General features: G+C 42.5%; 1 protein-coding gene across 1 annotated transcript in view; it reads right to left on the bottom strand.

The window, feature by feature from the left end:
• Positions 1–3,756: 3,756 nt before the first annotated feature.
• NWD2 (NACHT and WD repeat domain containing 2) overlaps positions 3,757–18,022 on the bottom strand; it is a 42,535-nt gene continuing 28,269 nt past the window's right edge. The window contains exons 5-8 of the mRNA XM_026037498.1: positions 12,136–12,339; positions 10,266–10,410; positions 9,478–10,067; positions 3,757–8,164 (exon numbers count right to left, since the gene is read on the bottom strand). Coding sequence (XP_025893283.1) covers positions 4,229–8,164; positions 9,478–10,067; positions 10,266–10,410; positions 12,136–12,339 — 4,875 coding nt within the window. The 3' untranslated portion in view covers positions 3,757–4,228. The remainder of the gene's footprint in view (positions 8,165–9,477; positions 10,068–10,265; positions 10,411–12,135; positions 12,340–18,022) is intronic.

The raw sequence follows: 18,022 nt of genomic DNA on the forward strand, positions 1-18,022 counted from the left end.
AAATGTGGTATAACCTCTGCGTCTCTCTAGAGTAACTTTTGATAGCTGAGAAGGTTGAGGTGCCTTCCTCTCCCCTTCTCCCCGGTCTCTCTGACAAGGCTGGCCTAGCTTTTCCATGTCCAGTGTTTCCTATGAGCATGTGCAAACCAGTGAGATCTTCCCAGACTTACAGTTTGGGTTAGGTTTTCACAGATGTGTCCTGAATTAAATGACCACTTGTTTCACCCATCCAACACCCTTGTTTTTTTTCAGATGTCACAGGAAAAGCCATTAAGATGTTCAGCTTATGGAAATCCTCATTTTTCCCCTCTAGCCTCATTCTTGTACCTCACTAAACAATTTTGGCTGAGGCCTTTTGAAGGACATTTCTGCTGAGGTAGCAGCCTGCCTTGAAGAATTGCAGCTGAAAAGGTGACGTTTGCAGGTCCAGATACCTACGTCAGCAGCAGCAGCAGAGGGGACATGCTGGGCAGCATATGCTGGTGACAGAGCCATCAGCAGGGACCGATGACAGTCAGCAAAATATCCCACTGCTTTTGAGATTTCTCTTCATCTGTGTTGCAGTGTGCCTGGGTTTTTGTTTCATCCTTTGCTTATACATACATATATATATATATATATACACATACACACACACACACACACACACACACACATACGTGTACACATATATGGCTGATGTTTTTAGCTGCTTTTGGTGCTGTGTAGGTAGCGGTGCAAACTGCCCCTGTGTGAGAGGCAGGTGGAAAAGGCCTCCTCCTGTCGCTGGAGGGCCTGTGGGGAATGTGCTTCCATGTTCACTCTCCCCTGCACCTGAAGTGGAGGCCGTGATTTGCAACCCCTCTGTTACCATCTCTTCTTTTCATGGACATTACTAGACTACCTACAAAATGCCAGGAATGATGTTCAGTGACCAGACTGGAAAGGCAAACTAAAAGGAATAAGAAATGTAATCTTGCTTATCCCTGCAGTTATCTTCCAGGAAGAGCAGTGCAATAACCTCCTTCATGGGGTATCACGACTTCAAAGTGAGTTCCAAAGGCCCTCAGCCACATTTTGATAGGATTGCATAAAAGAATGTGTGGGAAAAAAAAATGTCTTTAGTCTTATAACTAGAAAAAATGAAAATAAATTTCAAATTCAGTCCTTTCGTGGCTTATATATGTTAAATATATAAATATTTGTTTTATATATGTTAAAGCATATATATTTTTAAACTTCTGCTTAACCAAACAGAACACTGCAGATCGTTGCTACTGGTGTAATTGCCCAAATGACTGGGCTCCTTGTGACCTCTCAGACAGACAAGCTGCATCCGCCTGCCCTGAAGAGCTTTCAATGCAGTTTTTGACAGCGCTGAGCAAAATAGCAGGAGTCCAAGCTGATCCAGGGCAGATATGGATCATAGCCATATCCCTCTGGCTATGAAAGATGTTTTAGTGGTGATTTTTTTTTGTTTCAAACCGCCTTGTTAGCTGGCTAGAACTGCTCTTAGCACAGGTCCCTGTGGAGGATGGGAGTAGGTGCCATGTAGCAGTTGGAGCTGGGGAACCACAGGGCCCTCCACAGACCCTTGGGCCGCCTTTTCTGGGCTACCTGTTAACTCACATTCTGATGTTACCTGATAATAACATGAAAGGAGTCCTGTGGCCACAGGCTGCATGAAATGAAGCCACGGGCTGTGCATTCCCCAGCTGTGGTGCAAAGGAAATGACTGATAAAAAATACTGATTTTCTAGCTGACCTCTGGTCTACCTTGGCCTGGCAGAGAATTTCCGTCTGATTCCGCCCGGAAGCTTTCTTCCAGCCATAACCTTTTTCTAGCATCTTCTGTGTTGGAAAACGCAGATGCCACATGAGAGTGTTTATGGATATGCTTTAGATAAGGAATAAAGTGAATGCTTTGTTCTCAATATGCCAATAGTGTTCCTTGAAAGAAGGTAAATGGCGCTCTCCTGTTGCCATTTTGGCGCCTCATGGATAGCAGAACTGCTAGGCCTCTGTGTGGCAGAACTGAGGTAGTTGGGGACAGACTCCCGATGGGCCTGTGTGATATCGCGCTCCGCGGGAGCATTTCCTTGCTTAGCAGCCTCATGGGCGAGTGAGGCCCCGTTTTTGAGCCCCTCGCCTGCAGCTCCATGGACCTGAACTCTTCTGTAGCAGACAGGGTGCGCGAGGCCTTTGCGCAGCTGCTTACCTGGCACACGGGCAGTCTTTAGTCATAAGCAGCATTTAAACATATTTTTGTGTGAATTTCAGTTTTATTTAGGTACCTGAAGTGGGAAAAATCCTGGAATTCTCCTTATGAATACAGACCTTTAAAAATGGTTTGTATACAGGCTGATGGAAGTTGGAAATACCTGGGGTCTGTCTGTCTGACAGAGTGAAACTTGCTGTTCTGGAGGTAGTCCCTGTAAACTGGGCACATCATTCACTTCTCAGGTAGCAGCATGTTAGTCTCCCATGGGAGTTTTCCCTAAAAATAAACTACACACAAGTCTGTTTCCTTAATTTATTAGTACAAACAATGCATACACAAGACTGTATATTGTTTGAAGACTGCAATAGATTTCTAATTTAACAACTCTGTAACAAAATTTAACTAAATTTAACATTTATGAAAATATAAATCTCTGATTGGGTAGGTTGTCCCAACAATACAAAGTTTACATAAAAACATTCAATATGATCTATTAGTTGCAAACAAGTTAGGAAAAATCATTCAAGTCACTTAATATACTATATTGGCTTGTACATAGAACATTCACACACTACATTAAACCCTAGCTTAGCCTTCGTTTCTTGGAAATCTGTGGCATGGAGTTCTGACTCTAAAAATAAAATTATTTCATTTAAATCCTTTGAAAAACTTTTCACAGACGTGCCATCTTTAGAGATAAGTAAGGAGGGAAAAATCTTCTCACCCCTTCAGATGTTGTCAGCCTGGGTGAAATGGATTTTTTAAGCATTTGTTCATATTTCCCAATTTCTGCCCTAAAGCTGATAAAACTGTACAAAAGGCTCAGAACAGTTTTAAAGCAGAAGGTGAAACTTGTAAATATGTGGAAGTAAGAAAAACTCGTTACAAATTGGAGCAGTAAAGAACCTTTGGATAGCCTTTATATAGAGTGGAATATTTCAGAACATACACAGGCATGTTCTATTAGTCCCAGAGTGTTCGGTCATCTCCTCTGCTTTTACCATGGGAAAGAATAGAAATGATAGTAAGGCAAATGTTACTACATGGCATGTCTGAAAGCTCTCCATTAAAATTACTTTAGAAGTTACTTTGGACTTTCCTACAACAAAATGAATAGTAGCCTTTTAGGATAAAGAAGTTAACAGGCATTTACCTGTGTCTGTAATGCCCTTTTCTTTTTGAAAAAGTTTTCATTACACCCTGTACTAATACACACTGTGAAGACAAAAGAACTCCCCAAACTAAAAAGAAAAAAAGAAGACCCTATATTCCTGTTATGACTCAGGTTTTTATCAGTTTTATCACAATACAGAAACCTGAAATCCCTGCATGCAATTAAAAAAAGATCTTTCAGTCCCTTCATTGAGGTAAATGAGTACCTATCACCTCAACTGTTGACAGGTTTGCAGTCGACTGGTGCCTACTCTGTTCAACCCAAAGACTAATCTTAATTTAAAAAAAAAAAAAAAAAAAAAAAAGGAGCTATTTTTGTATGATGATGGAATGTATCAAGTGTTCCAGGTTGGCAGGTGACATCTTGTCATTGCACCATCAAGCAGAAAAACTTATTTTTGCTAGTGGATATAAGGTTGGCTGTTCGCAATAGACCCAGCTCTGCCCACATCTAGGCAGTTTGCTTTGGACCACAGTGGTCTGCCTCTTCTCCCTGGCCATGGGGAGCTTTGTTCCAGTCAAAACAGTTTGCCAACCCCAAGTAAGATCTCCTACCTTCTGTAATAGCGTAACACTTTTGATAGTATTGCTAGAAATTTTCAATCAAGGCCTTGGATGGAATCTTGGACTGAACCTTGTATCCCGAAATTTAAAAAACCCTGCAGCCCATTGAGTAAATATTTGCTAGCTTGCTTTCTTTGCTTACGTAAATGCCAGAATATTTGTCGAGGGAAAACCGGTTGGTCTGCCCTCTGCTGTTTCTGTCTTCCAAGAAATGCACTGATCGTTACTTGAATTCAGAAGGCAACCTGGGCCCGTGTACTATTACTCAGGTAAACTAGTTCAGGTGGACGCTCAGTTGTCAGCAGTAAAACCGTGTCCTCTGCAATCTATGGCTGAGCACACTTTCTCATAGCAATAGTTGTGTTTTTTGGTTGGTGTTGCCTCACTTACCTCGGGCTCTGCAACTGTAATGGGGCTGTCCCTTGCAAATACTTCAGTTGATTCCCTCCAGATGCAGTCTGCAGTTACTTTGAAGCTGTAATTGTGACATTTGGGCCTAATCACCTGTGTTGTGTTGTTGAAAATTTGACGGCTGTTTGAAGTGGCGATTTTGATTTTCAGGGTGGCATCCACCCGATCAACTACCGTGTAAGTACCTATGCTTCCGTCATCAAATCCAATAATAATATTCAAATGCCTCTGGGAGAGCGCAAGGAAAGTGGGAGTTTTATAGAGAGAACAGGCACCTATGTTTTTGCCGTCCGCCAGCCTCATGACTATCAAGCTGGAGACGGCACCGTTGTCGTCGTCATCTTCGTTGCGGTAACAGATGTACACGAGATAGCGGCCGTCACGGGAGAGCCGCTGCCGCCAGATGACGCCCGGAGCGTGAACCACGCGAAGTTTTCCGCTGTGTAAATCAAGGACGTTGATGTTCTCATCTCCCCGGGATATAATTCCTAGCTTCCCGTTGGGGGATATTTCAAAGTCTTCCAGATTTTTTAGGAAATTGTTAGGCAGTTGTACACGCCTGCAGATGACTTCCTCCGTTAGGCTCCAGATGTTCACCGTTTCAGTTGATGTTATGAACACAACAATATCTGGGCAATCGGGTATCAGCTTAATGTCCACTATGATGGCACCATCGTCACAGGAAAACTTCTTGGTGATGCTGCCCGTCCAGAGACTCACTGCCAGCACTTTGTTCTTGGCCATCCCGACCACGAAGGTGTTTGCAGTGGTTATGAACGCGTTGTGTAAGGCAACGAGAATATTGCACACTCTGTGTCCTGTAGCCAGCCGCCAGACTCTGGACGCGTTCTGCTCGCAGAGGGAGACGACGAATTGGTCGTTATGAGTAATCATCAGCTCTGAGATTTTCTGCCCGTTAATGCGAAAGATGTTCTCTCCGCTGGCCGTGTGCCACACGTACTGGCTGCACTTGTCATCCGACGTAACCATGATTTCTCCAGAAGAGGTCAGCACACAGTTTTCAACAGTGCCTTCGTGCTTGAACACGGCTTCGATGAATCCAGTGCTGAAGTTCCACTTATGGACAGAGTCTGATCCATCCAAGGTATATATTAATTCACCTCTGGCTGGCAACACCAGTCTTTGGATAGGTTTGCCAGACTTGTCAATATTGGACATAGCTGTTATGATATCTATATCCCAAATAGAAAGGACACCACTGGTGGATAAGGATAGCAGCATGTTGTGATGATTGGATTTAATTAGCCTGACTATAGTTCCTGAGATTTCCTGTAAGCTTGCCATACACTGTCCCGTATCTCTTCTCCAAACAAAAATGGCTGAGGTATTTTCTATTGAAGCAATTATACAGTTGCCATTTTTGGACAGCACGGCAGATATAAAGCGCTCATTGTGTTTGGCTCTGAACTTTTCAGCCACCTTCCACACACGAGTGTCAAGCAGTTCGATGCTGACGGCTTTACAAATTAAAATTGCACTTTGGTCTTCGGAAAGCTCTACACTGACAACCTCGCTGTCTTCTCTCCTGCAGTCCAAGTCGTCCGTAAGCTGGGGATTTGCGATTTCCTCTGTGTTCCACACCGAGAGGCTGCCCTCGCTGTCCACCATCACCATCTCTTGGGCTGTGTCCAGAACGAGAAGGAATTTCACAAATCCGCTAGAAAATTCGGAGGTCACGGTGGCCAGCTTCTCTCCGCTGCCTAGGTGAAAAATAGTGGTGGTGTTCAGATACTGCCCGCAGAAGGCGTAGACTCCATCTGGAGAGCACTGCACGCAGGTCACTTCGTACCAGCAGTGGAAGTGATAGAGAGGCCATCCGTAAAGCAGATCTATTACTGTGACATCCTTGCTGGCCTCCAGCCAGGCAAGGGCGTGGTTGACGGATAATGTGAATCCATTTATAAAATTTGAGTCCCCTCCAATTACGCAATGTTTTGACCCCTTAATCTCTACCTCAGACAAGAGACAGGAATTTACGTTGTCGTAGATCAACAGAGTGTTCTTTGTTGTAGCCACCACCAGATACTTCTCATCAGTGGTGAGTTTCATCCCTAAGATGACAGAGGGAGACGTGGTAATTTGCCTCAACAGCTGGCGCGTCTCCACGTCCCAGGTGCTGATGGAGCCGTTTTCTAAAGCAGCAATGATCGTGCTGGGGTTGAACATAGGCAGGATCTCCGTGACGTGCACGCAGCTGGAGGACAAGGGCAGGCGCTCGGGGCTGTACGTCACGTCCATGGAAGAATGCAGAGGAACTATGGAGCAGTACTTGGGCCCATCCTTGTCACACTCCAGAAGCAGGTGTCTCAGCTTGGGCAACGAGCTTACAACCGGCAGGAGCCTCTGCTGCAGTTCAGCGGACAGAGAGCCTGGATATTTCACTACCTTGAGCTTTATGCTGCGGAGAGTGCTCGCCAGAAACTTCAGCTCCTTTTCTTGTGAGTAGGTGTAGGCCAGTTCGATGTCAGACAGCGCCTTATCGAACCGCCCGATTCTGATCATGGTGTAGAGCCAGCTGAAGTTCATGATGACGCCGTAGAGGAGGTCATCGGTTCGCCCGCACCGCGTCAGGTGATGCGTGAGCTCCGTCATTTTTCTGTGGTTGATGAAAAAGATGTCGGGCTCCAGCGGGTTACACTGGAAGACCCACGGCTGCTCAGGTGCCTGCCTGTCAAAAGCAGCCTGCTCCATACCGTGCTTTTCCTCCTCATTCGTGCGCCTACTGCCACGGTCAGGACAACCGTTCACGTACTGGTCACTGCCGTGGAAAGGTTTTCTTCGCCCACCTGACCAAACACCGAGGAAATATTCGGCCATGACTGTGTGCATCTCGTGCAAATCTTCTTCGTTGTTCAGGTACAACTTCTGGGCAATTAGTTGCAAGTGCCTGTTTGCCCAAAGGAGGAGTGTTACATTTTTCACCTGCCGTTCTATTAAGTATCCCTGTAAGCCCTCCTTAAGCCTTGCAATGTATATGTACGGAATCCTCAAAGGGTTGCTTTCCTTGACATGCTCGCTTAGTTCATAGATAACACTGTTGTCCAGGGCTAAAATATCTTCTAATTCCATTTCACTGAGGCCAGATTTGGACATAGTGATGTAGCCAAGTGCCCTTGACAACAGTCTGGATCCACACTTGCTTTCCAGTGACCAAAACAACTGCTCTATGCTTTCGTGGACAGTGACACAGAGGGAGGACTCATCGACGTCTTTGTGAGACCTCCAGTTGCGGACCTCTTTGAAGGTTAAGTTTACAAACATCGGCAGCGTGCACCTGGAGAATGCTTCATTGACATAAATTTGTTGCCCTGATGTTACTTTTCTCTTCACTCGCAGCAGCTGATGTTTCAGTACCTGGCTACACATCTTTCTGTCCCTTGCAGTCAGTTCAATGTAGTTGTCTTCTTCATGAATAAGGCACCTCAGTTTTTGCAGGATCCCATGTTTGTTTGGCAGTGTTGACAAAATGATCCGCACTGAACGGGGAAGGTGGATGGGAAGCCACCAGAGCTTCCTGGCATCATCGCTATCTGTTAGCTGTTCGAGGGCATCAAATATTATGACCAGGGGCCTGTGGAATGAAGACTCATTCAAGAGATTTATGAACAAGTCCCGAAGATCGTGAATCTTCTTGGGGTAACTCTGTACGAGGCAACGATAGTTGACTGCTAGTTGTTCACAAGTACTTTGAAGTATATGCCTCAGATCTGTACTTGTTTCTGTTGATCCCAAAAACCTTATAACCACCACAGGGTCGGAGTCCGGTCCCATCTCTTCTTGCAGCCAAGAATAGGCCTATAGAATATACAGCATAATTTAGTAAAACTCTAAATGCAGCACAATAACACCATTTATAAATTGCAATTATCTATATAGAAATTAAGCTTATTTTTTTAAGTGTCACTGATTGGATGGAAAAGCTCACACTGCCAGAACTCTAAGATGGTTTAATTTATGTGCACTGATTTTTTTTTTAATTATAGGTCATCTTTGTTTGGCTCACATAATATTCCAAAGCTCTAAGACCCAGTCCACAAAGAGCTGTGGCCTTGAGCAGAATTTAGTCCATACATCCAAGGGTATTCTTTGCAAAATGTGTGCCTCATTTCCAAAATCAGAGGTTTATGGTAAAAAAGCTTCTTTTGACACTGTGTTCTGCTAATACAGATGTCTGAAGTCGACATGCTTGGCACAGTTGAGCAGCTTGGCACCTTGTTCCTAGTTTCAAAGTCAAGCACTGATTCTGGGGGACACTGATAGGACTGCAGGATTGTCCTTCCCTAACTGGCTACCCTAATTTCTGGACCAGAGAAATATGCTCTCATCCTTGTGTGCTGGGATTCTTTGTTTGGTAAAGAGGTAGGATTTAAAACAATATTGCTCCTTTCCTATTTCCTTCTGGCTTATGGGGCTGTTTCCTGGTCTATTGGGCCAGAACCTCTGAGCAGCCTGCAGGGAACTCAAAGTTGGGACTTGGAGGCTCGAGGCTTGGGCTGGGTCATCTTTGGCATCTGCTCCTGTGCTGCCGAAGGGGTTTCTCTCACCTCCCTGTAGTACTCAGCTCAATGACTGAAGTGGTGTATGCCAGAAATAAGTAGTACAGGTATTTTTAAAGATAGATGGAGTTGTAATAAGTGTAAATTGGCCTAATCGTAGAATCATTTTTGAAGAGAACATAAACCAGGATAGCATGATTTGGAATGACGTTGTAATTGTGAATAAGGCTGAAACCAATGCGTGAGGTTTAAATGATTCCACATTCATAGGATCTCAGTGGAACAACATGGAAAGAGATCATTCTAAAATACAGATCAGTAATTCAAATATGTATCAATGCCTGTTATTTGAGTAGGACCAGTTTTTAGAAGCTCTGCTAAAGCTGTTTTTGTTTCAATTAAACATATGATTCAGAGATGTTGCTACTAGAAGGTGCAGTCCTCTTTCTAGATGTGTACACAATAATATGCAGAGTATTAGTTTTATTTTTTCCTATCTTTTTGAAGGCTGATATCAGAATCTATTAGCAAAAGGAAGAATGAAAAATAAGTTGGCCTCCACACACTTACGGTGCTTGTGAGGGCACCCTATTGGGTAAGGTCTTTATTTACCTTCTTTGCCACTTCAGCCAGTAGAAGAGTTTTCCCCGTGCACGGTCCTCCGTATACGATAAGGGGGTTAACGTGTCCTGTTTTGCTGCGTAGGATGTACTTGTGAACTATGTTTAATGCCTCACATCTGTATTCATAAAACGTGGAGTATGTTTTACATAGCGATGAGTGTTGAAGAACTTCGTCGTAGAGCAAGTCTGTCTCGGTGTCAAAATTCTGCTGGACTGTTGCTTGGATTATGTCAATCAGGTCTTCGTAGAATTGCTTGCTCAGCCCTTCAATGTAGTGGCTCTCTACTTCCTGCGAGTAGCCCAGCTTCATGTCACAGTGAGTGATGGACGTGTACACTCGCAGGTTGGATGATGCAACTATGGTGGGAATGAACTCATCCCTGAGCTTCAGCAGCTTCTCGTGGGCCTCGGGATCCCGCAGGAACTTCCCAGCTGTATGTACTACGTCCATGTATTTTCCCATCTCCGGGATCTTAACGAAACGCTCAATGTTGGCAATTTTCCGAATATAGCAAACACACTTTTTTAGGAAAGCTGGTGTTTGTTTACCCAAGGCAAAGTCAAGTTCATCTTCAATTGCTGGGGATGAAGAGAGAACAGAAAAATTCTATTATTTTTTCTTATTAAAGAGGTTCAGGAATCCCCCCACCCTAAACATGTTGATTCTGAAATGACTGCATTGGTAAGATGCTGACAGAAATATATTGTCATGTTTGTGGAAAGGCTGATAGAAGAGAGAATGAAGGAATATATTGAAACAGGTGGTCTAAACTTTACCTGAGCAAAGGTATCTCTTTGCTTGGCTGCGTTTCATTTTTCCTTTCTCATACAGCAATTTCACAGCAGTCTTAAAAATCTTCTTAATTTCTTCTGATATATCCTGCCATTTGTTCTCATTTACAGGATTTGAAGAAGATTCCATCTTTTAAAAATATCCATAGTTAAACATTAGCTGAAATACACATATCTACAAGTTCAGAAAGTACAGATCTAATGTTCAAAGTGACAGAAAAATAGCTACATTATAAATAAACAAGAGTTCAACATTTTGCTTTGCAGGTAATCATGGTTCTATTCTAAAATGATATACTATATTCTAGTATTCTAGAATTACACAAGTTAACAATTCTGAATATTTTCTACTTCGGACTACTAAAGCAGTATTCCTCAAGAATAGAAATATAAAGAATATAAAGAGGGTTTTGAGTCTGAAATAATGGTAGTAGATTAGCAATAAAATTTCTAAAGTTATTATCACTTCTACTACTGAGAAGCAATAGTACTAATAATTAAATTTGGATGTCTAAACTGAAAATGAGGCTCCTGGTATCTGAAATTAAGGACCACACATGAGCCAATACTTGAAAAATCAGGGATTTTATCTGTCGATATCGTAGGCAGCAGTAATTCCATCAGCAAGGGATGTAACACAAATTCACAAATCCTGTGCGAGGGTGTCTCTCAGCTCTCAAGCTAGAGGTTTCCCTAGGCCGGCTGCTCGTTGCTGCTGCATTACCCACTGCAGGGGAAGTGCCTACGGGTCGCAACTTTTGCCGGCAGGTGAGGGGTCTAATAGAAAGGATGAATTCCTTAGTAATTCTTTTTGACAAATGTTCAGAGCTGTTCATCCTCACTACTTTCTGTAAGATGATAAGGGGTAACTGTTAGTTTTTAGTTATGAGCATCTTTTTGCTTACTTCTTTGTGTCAGCTTGAGGAGAGGTACAAAGACTTAGTAACAAAGAAGTCAAGTCCCTTTTTTATTCAGGGGATGTTGTGGAAGCTAGCAAAATCATGCATGAAGTTAGAAAACTTGCTTTGGTTCTTGTGAGAAGTGCTTCAGAAACAGCCGCATTATATTGACTTCAGCTCAGGAAAACTACCAATATTTTTCATGTTTTCCATTTTTTTCATGCTACGAGGACATATTGTATTTTGCTACATGATTAATGGATGTATTTGATTCCATTTTCTTACATAATACCGCATATACTCAAAATTAAATGTTTGGTCCCTGTATTAAGTGCTTTTTGTACACTGAATTCTGTCCTTGGATACACAGAATGTACTGGACAGTAAAACTGAACTCCAGGTAGTACATAAGTTTTATTGTAATCCATTAAAGATAAATGCACCTTCTAAAAATGAATGGTATTCAAAAGTCTCCCGTTAAAATACATTTAATAAGTTGAAAGCATGGAATCTGACTCAGGACAGCACTTAGGCACTTCACTGTGAAGAGCTTTGCCAGTACGGCAGTAACAGGGAAAATGTGCAATTCCTCTGCAAATCTTGTTCACTGAACTCTAGTAAAGCCCAGGGCACCAGGCAGGAGAGCTTGAGCTCTCCCTGTAGCCAGCATGAAGAAAGAGGTGTCTGTGTCATTAGGCCCCCGTTGCCCCAGCACTATTGACTACAGTGCTCCTGGTGTAGGTGTGTGAGGCTGATGGCCACGTGATGGTCACGACCCACCACGAATTTTGGCCTTTCATGGCTTCTGCTGTCACCATGTAACAGAGAGCAGCATTGCAGAGCCAGCTGCTCATGTGTGGACCGGGCTGTAGGACTAATGTGTGTGCCCGGCCCTAGACTGCCCTGCACTGGAGCTGATGGAGAGGAAATTTTCACCGGAGCTGAGCCTGACTTACCGTGTTCTGGTAGCTGTTCAGCATTTCAGATTTTGGTCTGAGGTAATATGCTGGTGGCACTGCGTTCTCATCCCGGCAGTACCAGTCCTCCAAAATCCTTGTCTCCAGCTTAGCCTCTATTGCAGCATCCAGGATCATTTCGAACTCTGACGACTCAACTTCTCCTGGTATTCGGATGTTCCCATATTTCTCTCCCAGTAGGCCCTGTGTAATTGCAGGAAAGGAGGGGTTATATTTCTCTTTCTAGTGATCTGGCTTTCAGAAGAATCAGTGTAGTTACACTTTCATGACTTTGAAATTGATAGGAAAGGAGACAGATAAAGCACAAGATGAATTAATATTGACTGTGCTGTACTGAGCTACACCCTACTGCCATGACTTGGTAAAATTTCAAGTAGATCCATTATCCTTCTCAGTATTAACTATTAAAAAATACAAAGGCATTCAAGAGGTGCAATTAAAAACCCCAACTTATTTTACAAGCACAGTATGTATTGACTCATGTTCTGTTAATACAGAGCAGTCACAGGCTGGCACGATTCTCAGGTGCAAAGGTGAATGCGGAGTGCCCCTTCTCTGCAATACAGAGTAAGTTTACAACCCTTTCTAGAAACCCTTTCTAGAAATGTTTTGTAAAACATGTTGCTGTCTACATAGCCTGAAGACAGACTTTTTACAGTATTAATCAAACCCAGTATTTTACAAGCCACAAGACCCGTACCACCAGCAATAGAGCACTACACCAAATTGATGTGCACAGTGTATTGCTGTGACCAAGCAATCCCCTGGGCACGAGGGCTTCTGGTGGCTTCCCCCCAAGCTCAGTTTGGGGCAAACCGTGCAGCTCGGCGTTCCTGACTTCTTGACTTTATTCTTACTTTCCACAGCAATGGAACAGAAACTTTTATATTCTGTTTGAGGAAAATGCGCATGATATTGTGTGGAGCTTTATGTTAGTATTATTAAAAATGTGGCTTTATGGCTCACACCGGCAAGATCAAGATCCATACTGCAAAACCACAAGGTCTTTGGCTGCCTCATGTTCTCTTGTTGCCCAGCAAATGAACCATGGAGCAAGGGAAAGCATTTGGGAACAAATACCAAACAGAAATGCATCAAACCCCATTTTTATCCTTAAGTGCATATACTTGGTATCAAGGCAAAGGCTTGTGGAAATCAGTCCTTAAACCGTGTCACATCAGATCTTTCACCTTCAAAATTTTAAGGATTAAAATACTGTTTCTGATGCTCTAACTACATCAGTGAGCATCTAGGAATAGGTTCCTTCCTTGGTTGACCCTTCTCCCTTCACTCATTTGGTTCAGCTGCGATTAGATTTATATCTGGCTGTACAAGCATCCCCTATCAGGCTACCACAAAGCCACTCGGTGTTTTTATATATTTTTATATTATATAAACAGTTTATATTTGAATGGTACACCTGCCTCCAGGGCTTCAGTTCTGGATTGCATCTCTGCAAGAGTCTCTGTTAGTATCTACAGCAGCCTCTGTGAGTACCTGCTCCTCTCCCTGTGCTCCCTCTACATGCACGTAGGAAAAACAAAGTCATGGAATTGAAACGTTTGTCATAATGTTCATGTTTCTCCATGCCATTTCTGGGTGGCATCTTAAGTAGGAATATTGCCATTTCTGACCTCTACGAAAAATATCACCGTGCTCTATGGTAATAACCTAAAACTTCAATTTGTAGTAGCAACATGGCAGCATTTTGATTATTGTTATATAAAATGATTTTTAAAGGGAACAGCAATATTTACAGTATGTTTAGTACCAAGAGACAGCTTTATATGCAGATTCGTGAATGAGAATCTCCCACCTGATGAGTCACCATATCTTACAGTAAAACCACAAATTAAAGATTCATTAGATTGCAGGTCATTAACGGTTTAAAACTACTAGGCTGGCAAATGTGTATATGAAACCCTCAGCAACCAACTGCATCAACCAAGTTTTGCAGAATTAGCACAGAGCAACCTCAGCAGCAGTCCTGTTAGTGCCCTCGAGCCTGTGGCTGCAGTAGCTCTTACAGAAGATTTAACAAAACACTGTTTAGATTCAGATGGAATATGTTTTTTTCCTCATCTTCTTGGTGTAGAAAGATATTAAAATCATACTGCATTCATAATAATGACCAAAAGGAGGAGACTAGCCAGATTTTGATTTATCCTGAGATGTGGTAGATTCATAGTGCAGGCCATGTAAATTTTGCAAACATCATCACTTAAATAACAGTACAAGTTGGAATTTTTGACATATTTTAGTTCTAGCTAAGTAATCCTCTGGGGTATTTAGTAGTAGATTTTAATAAAAGCAAACTAACAAATTACAGCAAGTTATACTCACTGGTAATTTGTTCCATTCAGCCATTTTAAAGGAAAATTACACATTAACATCTGAAAACCAAATCATCTAAGCCATATTTCCAGTGTTTTGTCAAGTGATTTTCAGCTACTTTTCAGTGCAGGAGCAGCCTTTTTTTTTTTTTTTTCTTTTTCCCCTCCCTGCTTTACCAATGCAAAAAAATGCAGATGTTTTGAAATCCTTTTTTTTAATCTGCTAAACGATCTGGTGATCTTTGCTGGACTTCACAGGATGAATCTTACTACATCTTACCCTTGGTGAAATTCTACTTTGGAATGGATAAACATTTTAACATGTTCTCTCAGTCTCTTTTAAGAGAAGTCCTCAATTCTAACAGTTTTGAAGAAAAAAATAAATCACCTTCTAAAGAATTGTATCTAATCAATGAAGAAGTATCTTAGGTTACCTGAGCAGCTCTTAAAGCGTTTGTTCTTGCAGCAGCCCTGGGACATTAGGAGCATTAGGCAGGGATTCAGAGCCCCGACCAGTACGGGGTTGGTGTTACTGGGTGGTGGGAGCTGCTGGTCGGCCGTGCCGTCCTTCTCCCAGGCCTTCCCCCATGGGAGGCAGCTCCACACGCACTCAGCTCCAGCCTGATAAACCTGGGAGGCTAAAACCAAAATCGCTTCACAAAGTGGAAGAGCTCCATTCTCCGACAGGAGAATGAGGACATCTCCCCTTGCTGAGGATGTGGGGAGTGCTTTGTGCTGCAGGCTGAGAACTGCTGCAGGCACCCAGCTCAGGTGGCACCCAGGGGCACTAAGTGCTTCTGCAGCTGCTGCCTGGCTTGTAGGCACCTCAGCTTCAGCTGTTACAGCACCTTGGGAATTTACATTGTTTGCTGGTCACCAGAGGCCTGGAAACGCTGCTCCCATGGATGTCACGGAGGCCTCCGGCTCCCAGTGCCCAAGGCAACTGTCTGATGGAAACCCTCAGCGCGCCCTGACTTGCTCTCTGCTGCTTGCTGCGAGTGCCAGGGCTGGCTTCTGAGACAAAAAAAAAAAAAAAATCTTGAAAACATCTTCTTATAAATGTGTGTACCTGAACTCAAGATAGAATCCTCTCTGCGTAAATAGCAAGAAATGTGCTACTATGTTCAATACTTTTCTATATTTATAGTGTCTAAATTCTCTGTCCTTCATGCTGAATTTGGATGTGTTTGCATGTGCAAACCTTCCTAGTTGCCATATTCAAGTCAGGGAAGGAATGCAAAGTAGCTGACACGTCCAGTGCAGTTACTGTCCTTGTCAGCAGAAATGTGGGCTTACCTGACAGAAGTACATACACAAGTAAATCATGTTTTGGAAACGTAGAATGAAGTAGTCAGGACACCAATTTTGAAGGACATTTTAGGACATTTTATGCAAAATAGCTGAATTGTATATTAGATACAAACAAAAAATCTAAACGTGGTTTGTTTCTGGTATCCTGCAGCTCTGTTGTATATATGTGCTACAGGAATTATTTAGGCTATGCGACATACTCAGCTGCAGTTTAGAATATTTGGAGAATAAAACAAACAAACAGGCCAGGCTTAGCTGGAATGTTGTTTCTGAGTAAAAAAAATATAATGTGAATCGAACTAAGAATTTAATACCAGAAAAAAACAGAACGTCCTGTTTCTTTTTATTCCTTGAGGGAACAATAGCCAGTTCCTCTCGATCTCAAAAGGAAAATGCTAATGGCTAAAAACAGCAAATCCTTGAATTGAAATAAAATGTAGATTTGCTTAAATTGATTTTTCAATGCAGTAATAATTCCAATAAAAAGAAAAACAAATAGGTGAATTCATTGAAAATCTCAGTGGAATATATGTTTCAACTGCTTGCTAGGGTAAACTGCAAGCAATTAAGCTAAACTGAGCTGAAGTGAACAACTGAATGCAAGGTACAGAAAGCTGTACTGAAATGAATCTAAACCCCTCTTAATCTAACAATGTTTTAAAGAGGAGGGATTCCAGAGCTGCTGGCACCCAAGAGATGCCCTGCAGATTACTTTGTGTGCTCACCCTGGTCCTGCTGGCTGTAGTTGGGGTCCATGCTCCTCACACCTGCACTGAGAGCACGTTCTTCCATTAAATACTGTCAGCTGCAGCTCGGTGTGGAAACTGGGAATGTGTTGCTGCTTTTGTCACTTCTATGGATTGCCCATCTATAAAGTGAGGCTAACAATGGCTTATAAAACAAGCTGTACTCCTTTGATTGTTAGTATGTAAAAGATCTTGTGTGCTTATGCATCAGCAAGGGCAGGATTAATTAAGGAGGTAGTATAACTTCAGAGAAGTTAATGCAAAGAACACTTGGGAAGCCAAAAAGCCTGAAGCTTCTCTTCAAGAGCAGCACTGTTCCCCTCAAACAAGAGCAACTGGATGTCCTGTCACTCATTGCTGGAAATTTGCTGATTTGTTTTTGGAGAACAACTATCAGTCTCCCTTCTAGACAGAGGTGCAGCTGCAGCCCATTCCACAGCAAATTCCATGGAGATGCTCCCTCCATGTTAAGGATGCCAGGAAGTGCAGTTTGCAAAGGATATACTTTGGGCATGAGGTGAGCAGAAAAATATATTTCAAGTGAAATGTTTTACAGCTATGGTGGCAGCTACATAAGACTCCAAAAGATGCTGTGACAAACAGGAGAGAAAAAAAAAAGGAAATGTACTAGAAATGCAGGCTTTAGAAAGTCAAACTCCTTATGATTTTGCTGAAGGAAGAGCTATGACTGATGTCTGAATAAAAACTTTTCATTGGTGATTACATTATTGATAGTTGAAGTAGGAAGATGATGGATATTAGGAGTGATGGTAACAACCTTGCTTAGAGCTAATTCGACCTATAGGATTTTGTTTGCTTTGTTGTTGTTGGTTTTTGTAAGGATGGTTTTGTCCATGCTTACAGACAAATTGTGCTCAGTAATGGTTTGAGGTTATGCTTCTTCTTGATACGTATTGTCAGCTGAAAAAAAACAGGGCTCAAAGGGATAGATTTCTTTTGGAAGACACTGAATATTAGTCCATGCAGAGAAACAGACTGTCTCTTTTCTATTTGGAAAAAAGTAATCTTAACCCTAGAACAGGCAAGGCAGGGCAAACCAGGAGCTCTACGATGGGCTGAACAGAGCCCTCAAACCTCGAACCTCTTGGCTGCAGAGGACGGTGCCATGTGAGCACTGTATTTCCCCCCAGAATTAGCCTTGCTATCCATCGGGTTTAAGACACATCTCAGGAGGGGAGCACTGTCATTTGTAGGCGCTTGTCTAATATAACACCAGATCAATGTCAAGTACACATTATTAATTTGGCTTGTTTCTTGATTTTGGCTTGTTTCTGGACTTATCTATAATTTTTATGTGCTTTTTTGGCCAGTTGTAACAATTTTAGCTTTTTAGGCTGACTCTGTTGGTTTCAGAGCCTGTTAATTGGAGAAGCTTGGGGCTGGTATCCTCTGAAGAGATAACTGATATCTACTCCTTTGAAAATGAAAAGAAGTGATCAGGTATCTCACTGGTAG

Source organism: Nothoprocta perdicaria, unplaced genomic scaffold (assembly GCF_003342845.1).
Source record: "Nothoprocta perdicaria isolate Ctin4 unplaced genomic scaffold, notPer1 scaffold_2, whole genome shotgun sequence".
NCBI lineage: Eukaryota > Metazoa > Chordata > Aves > Tinamiformes > Tinamidae > Nothoprocta > Nothoprocta perdicaria.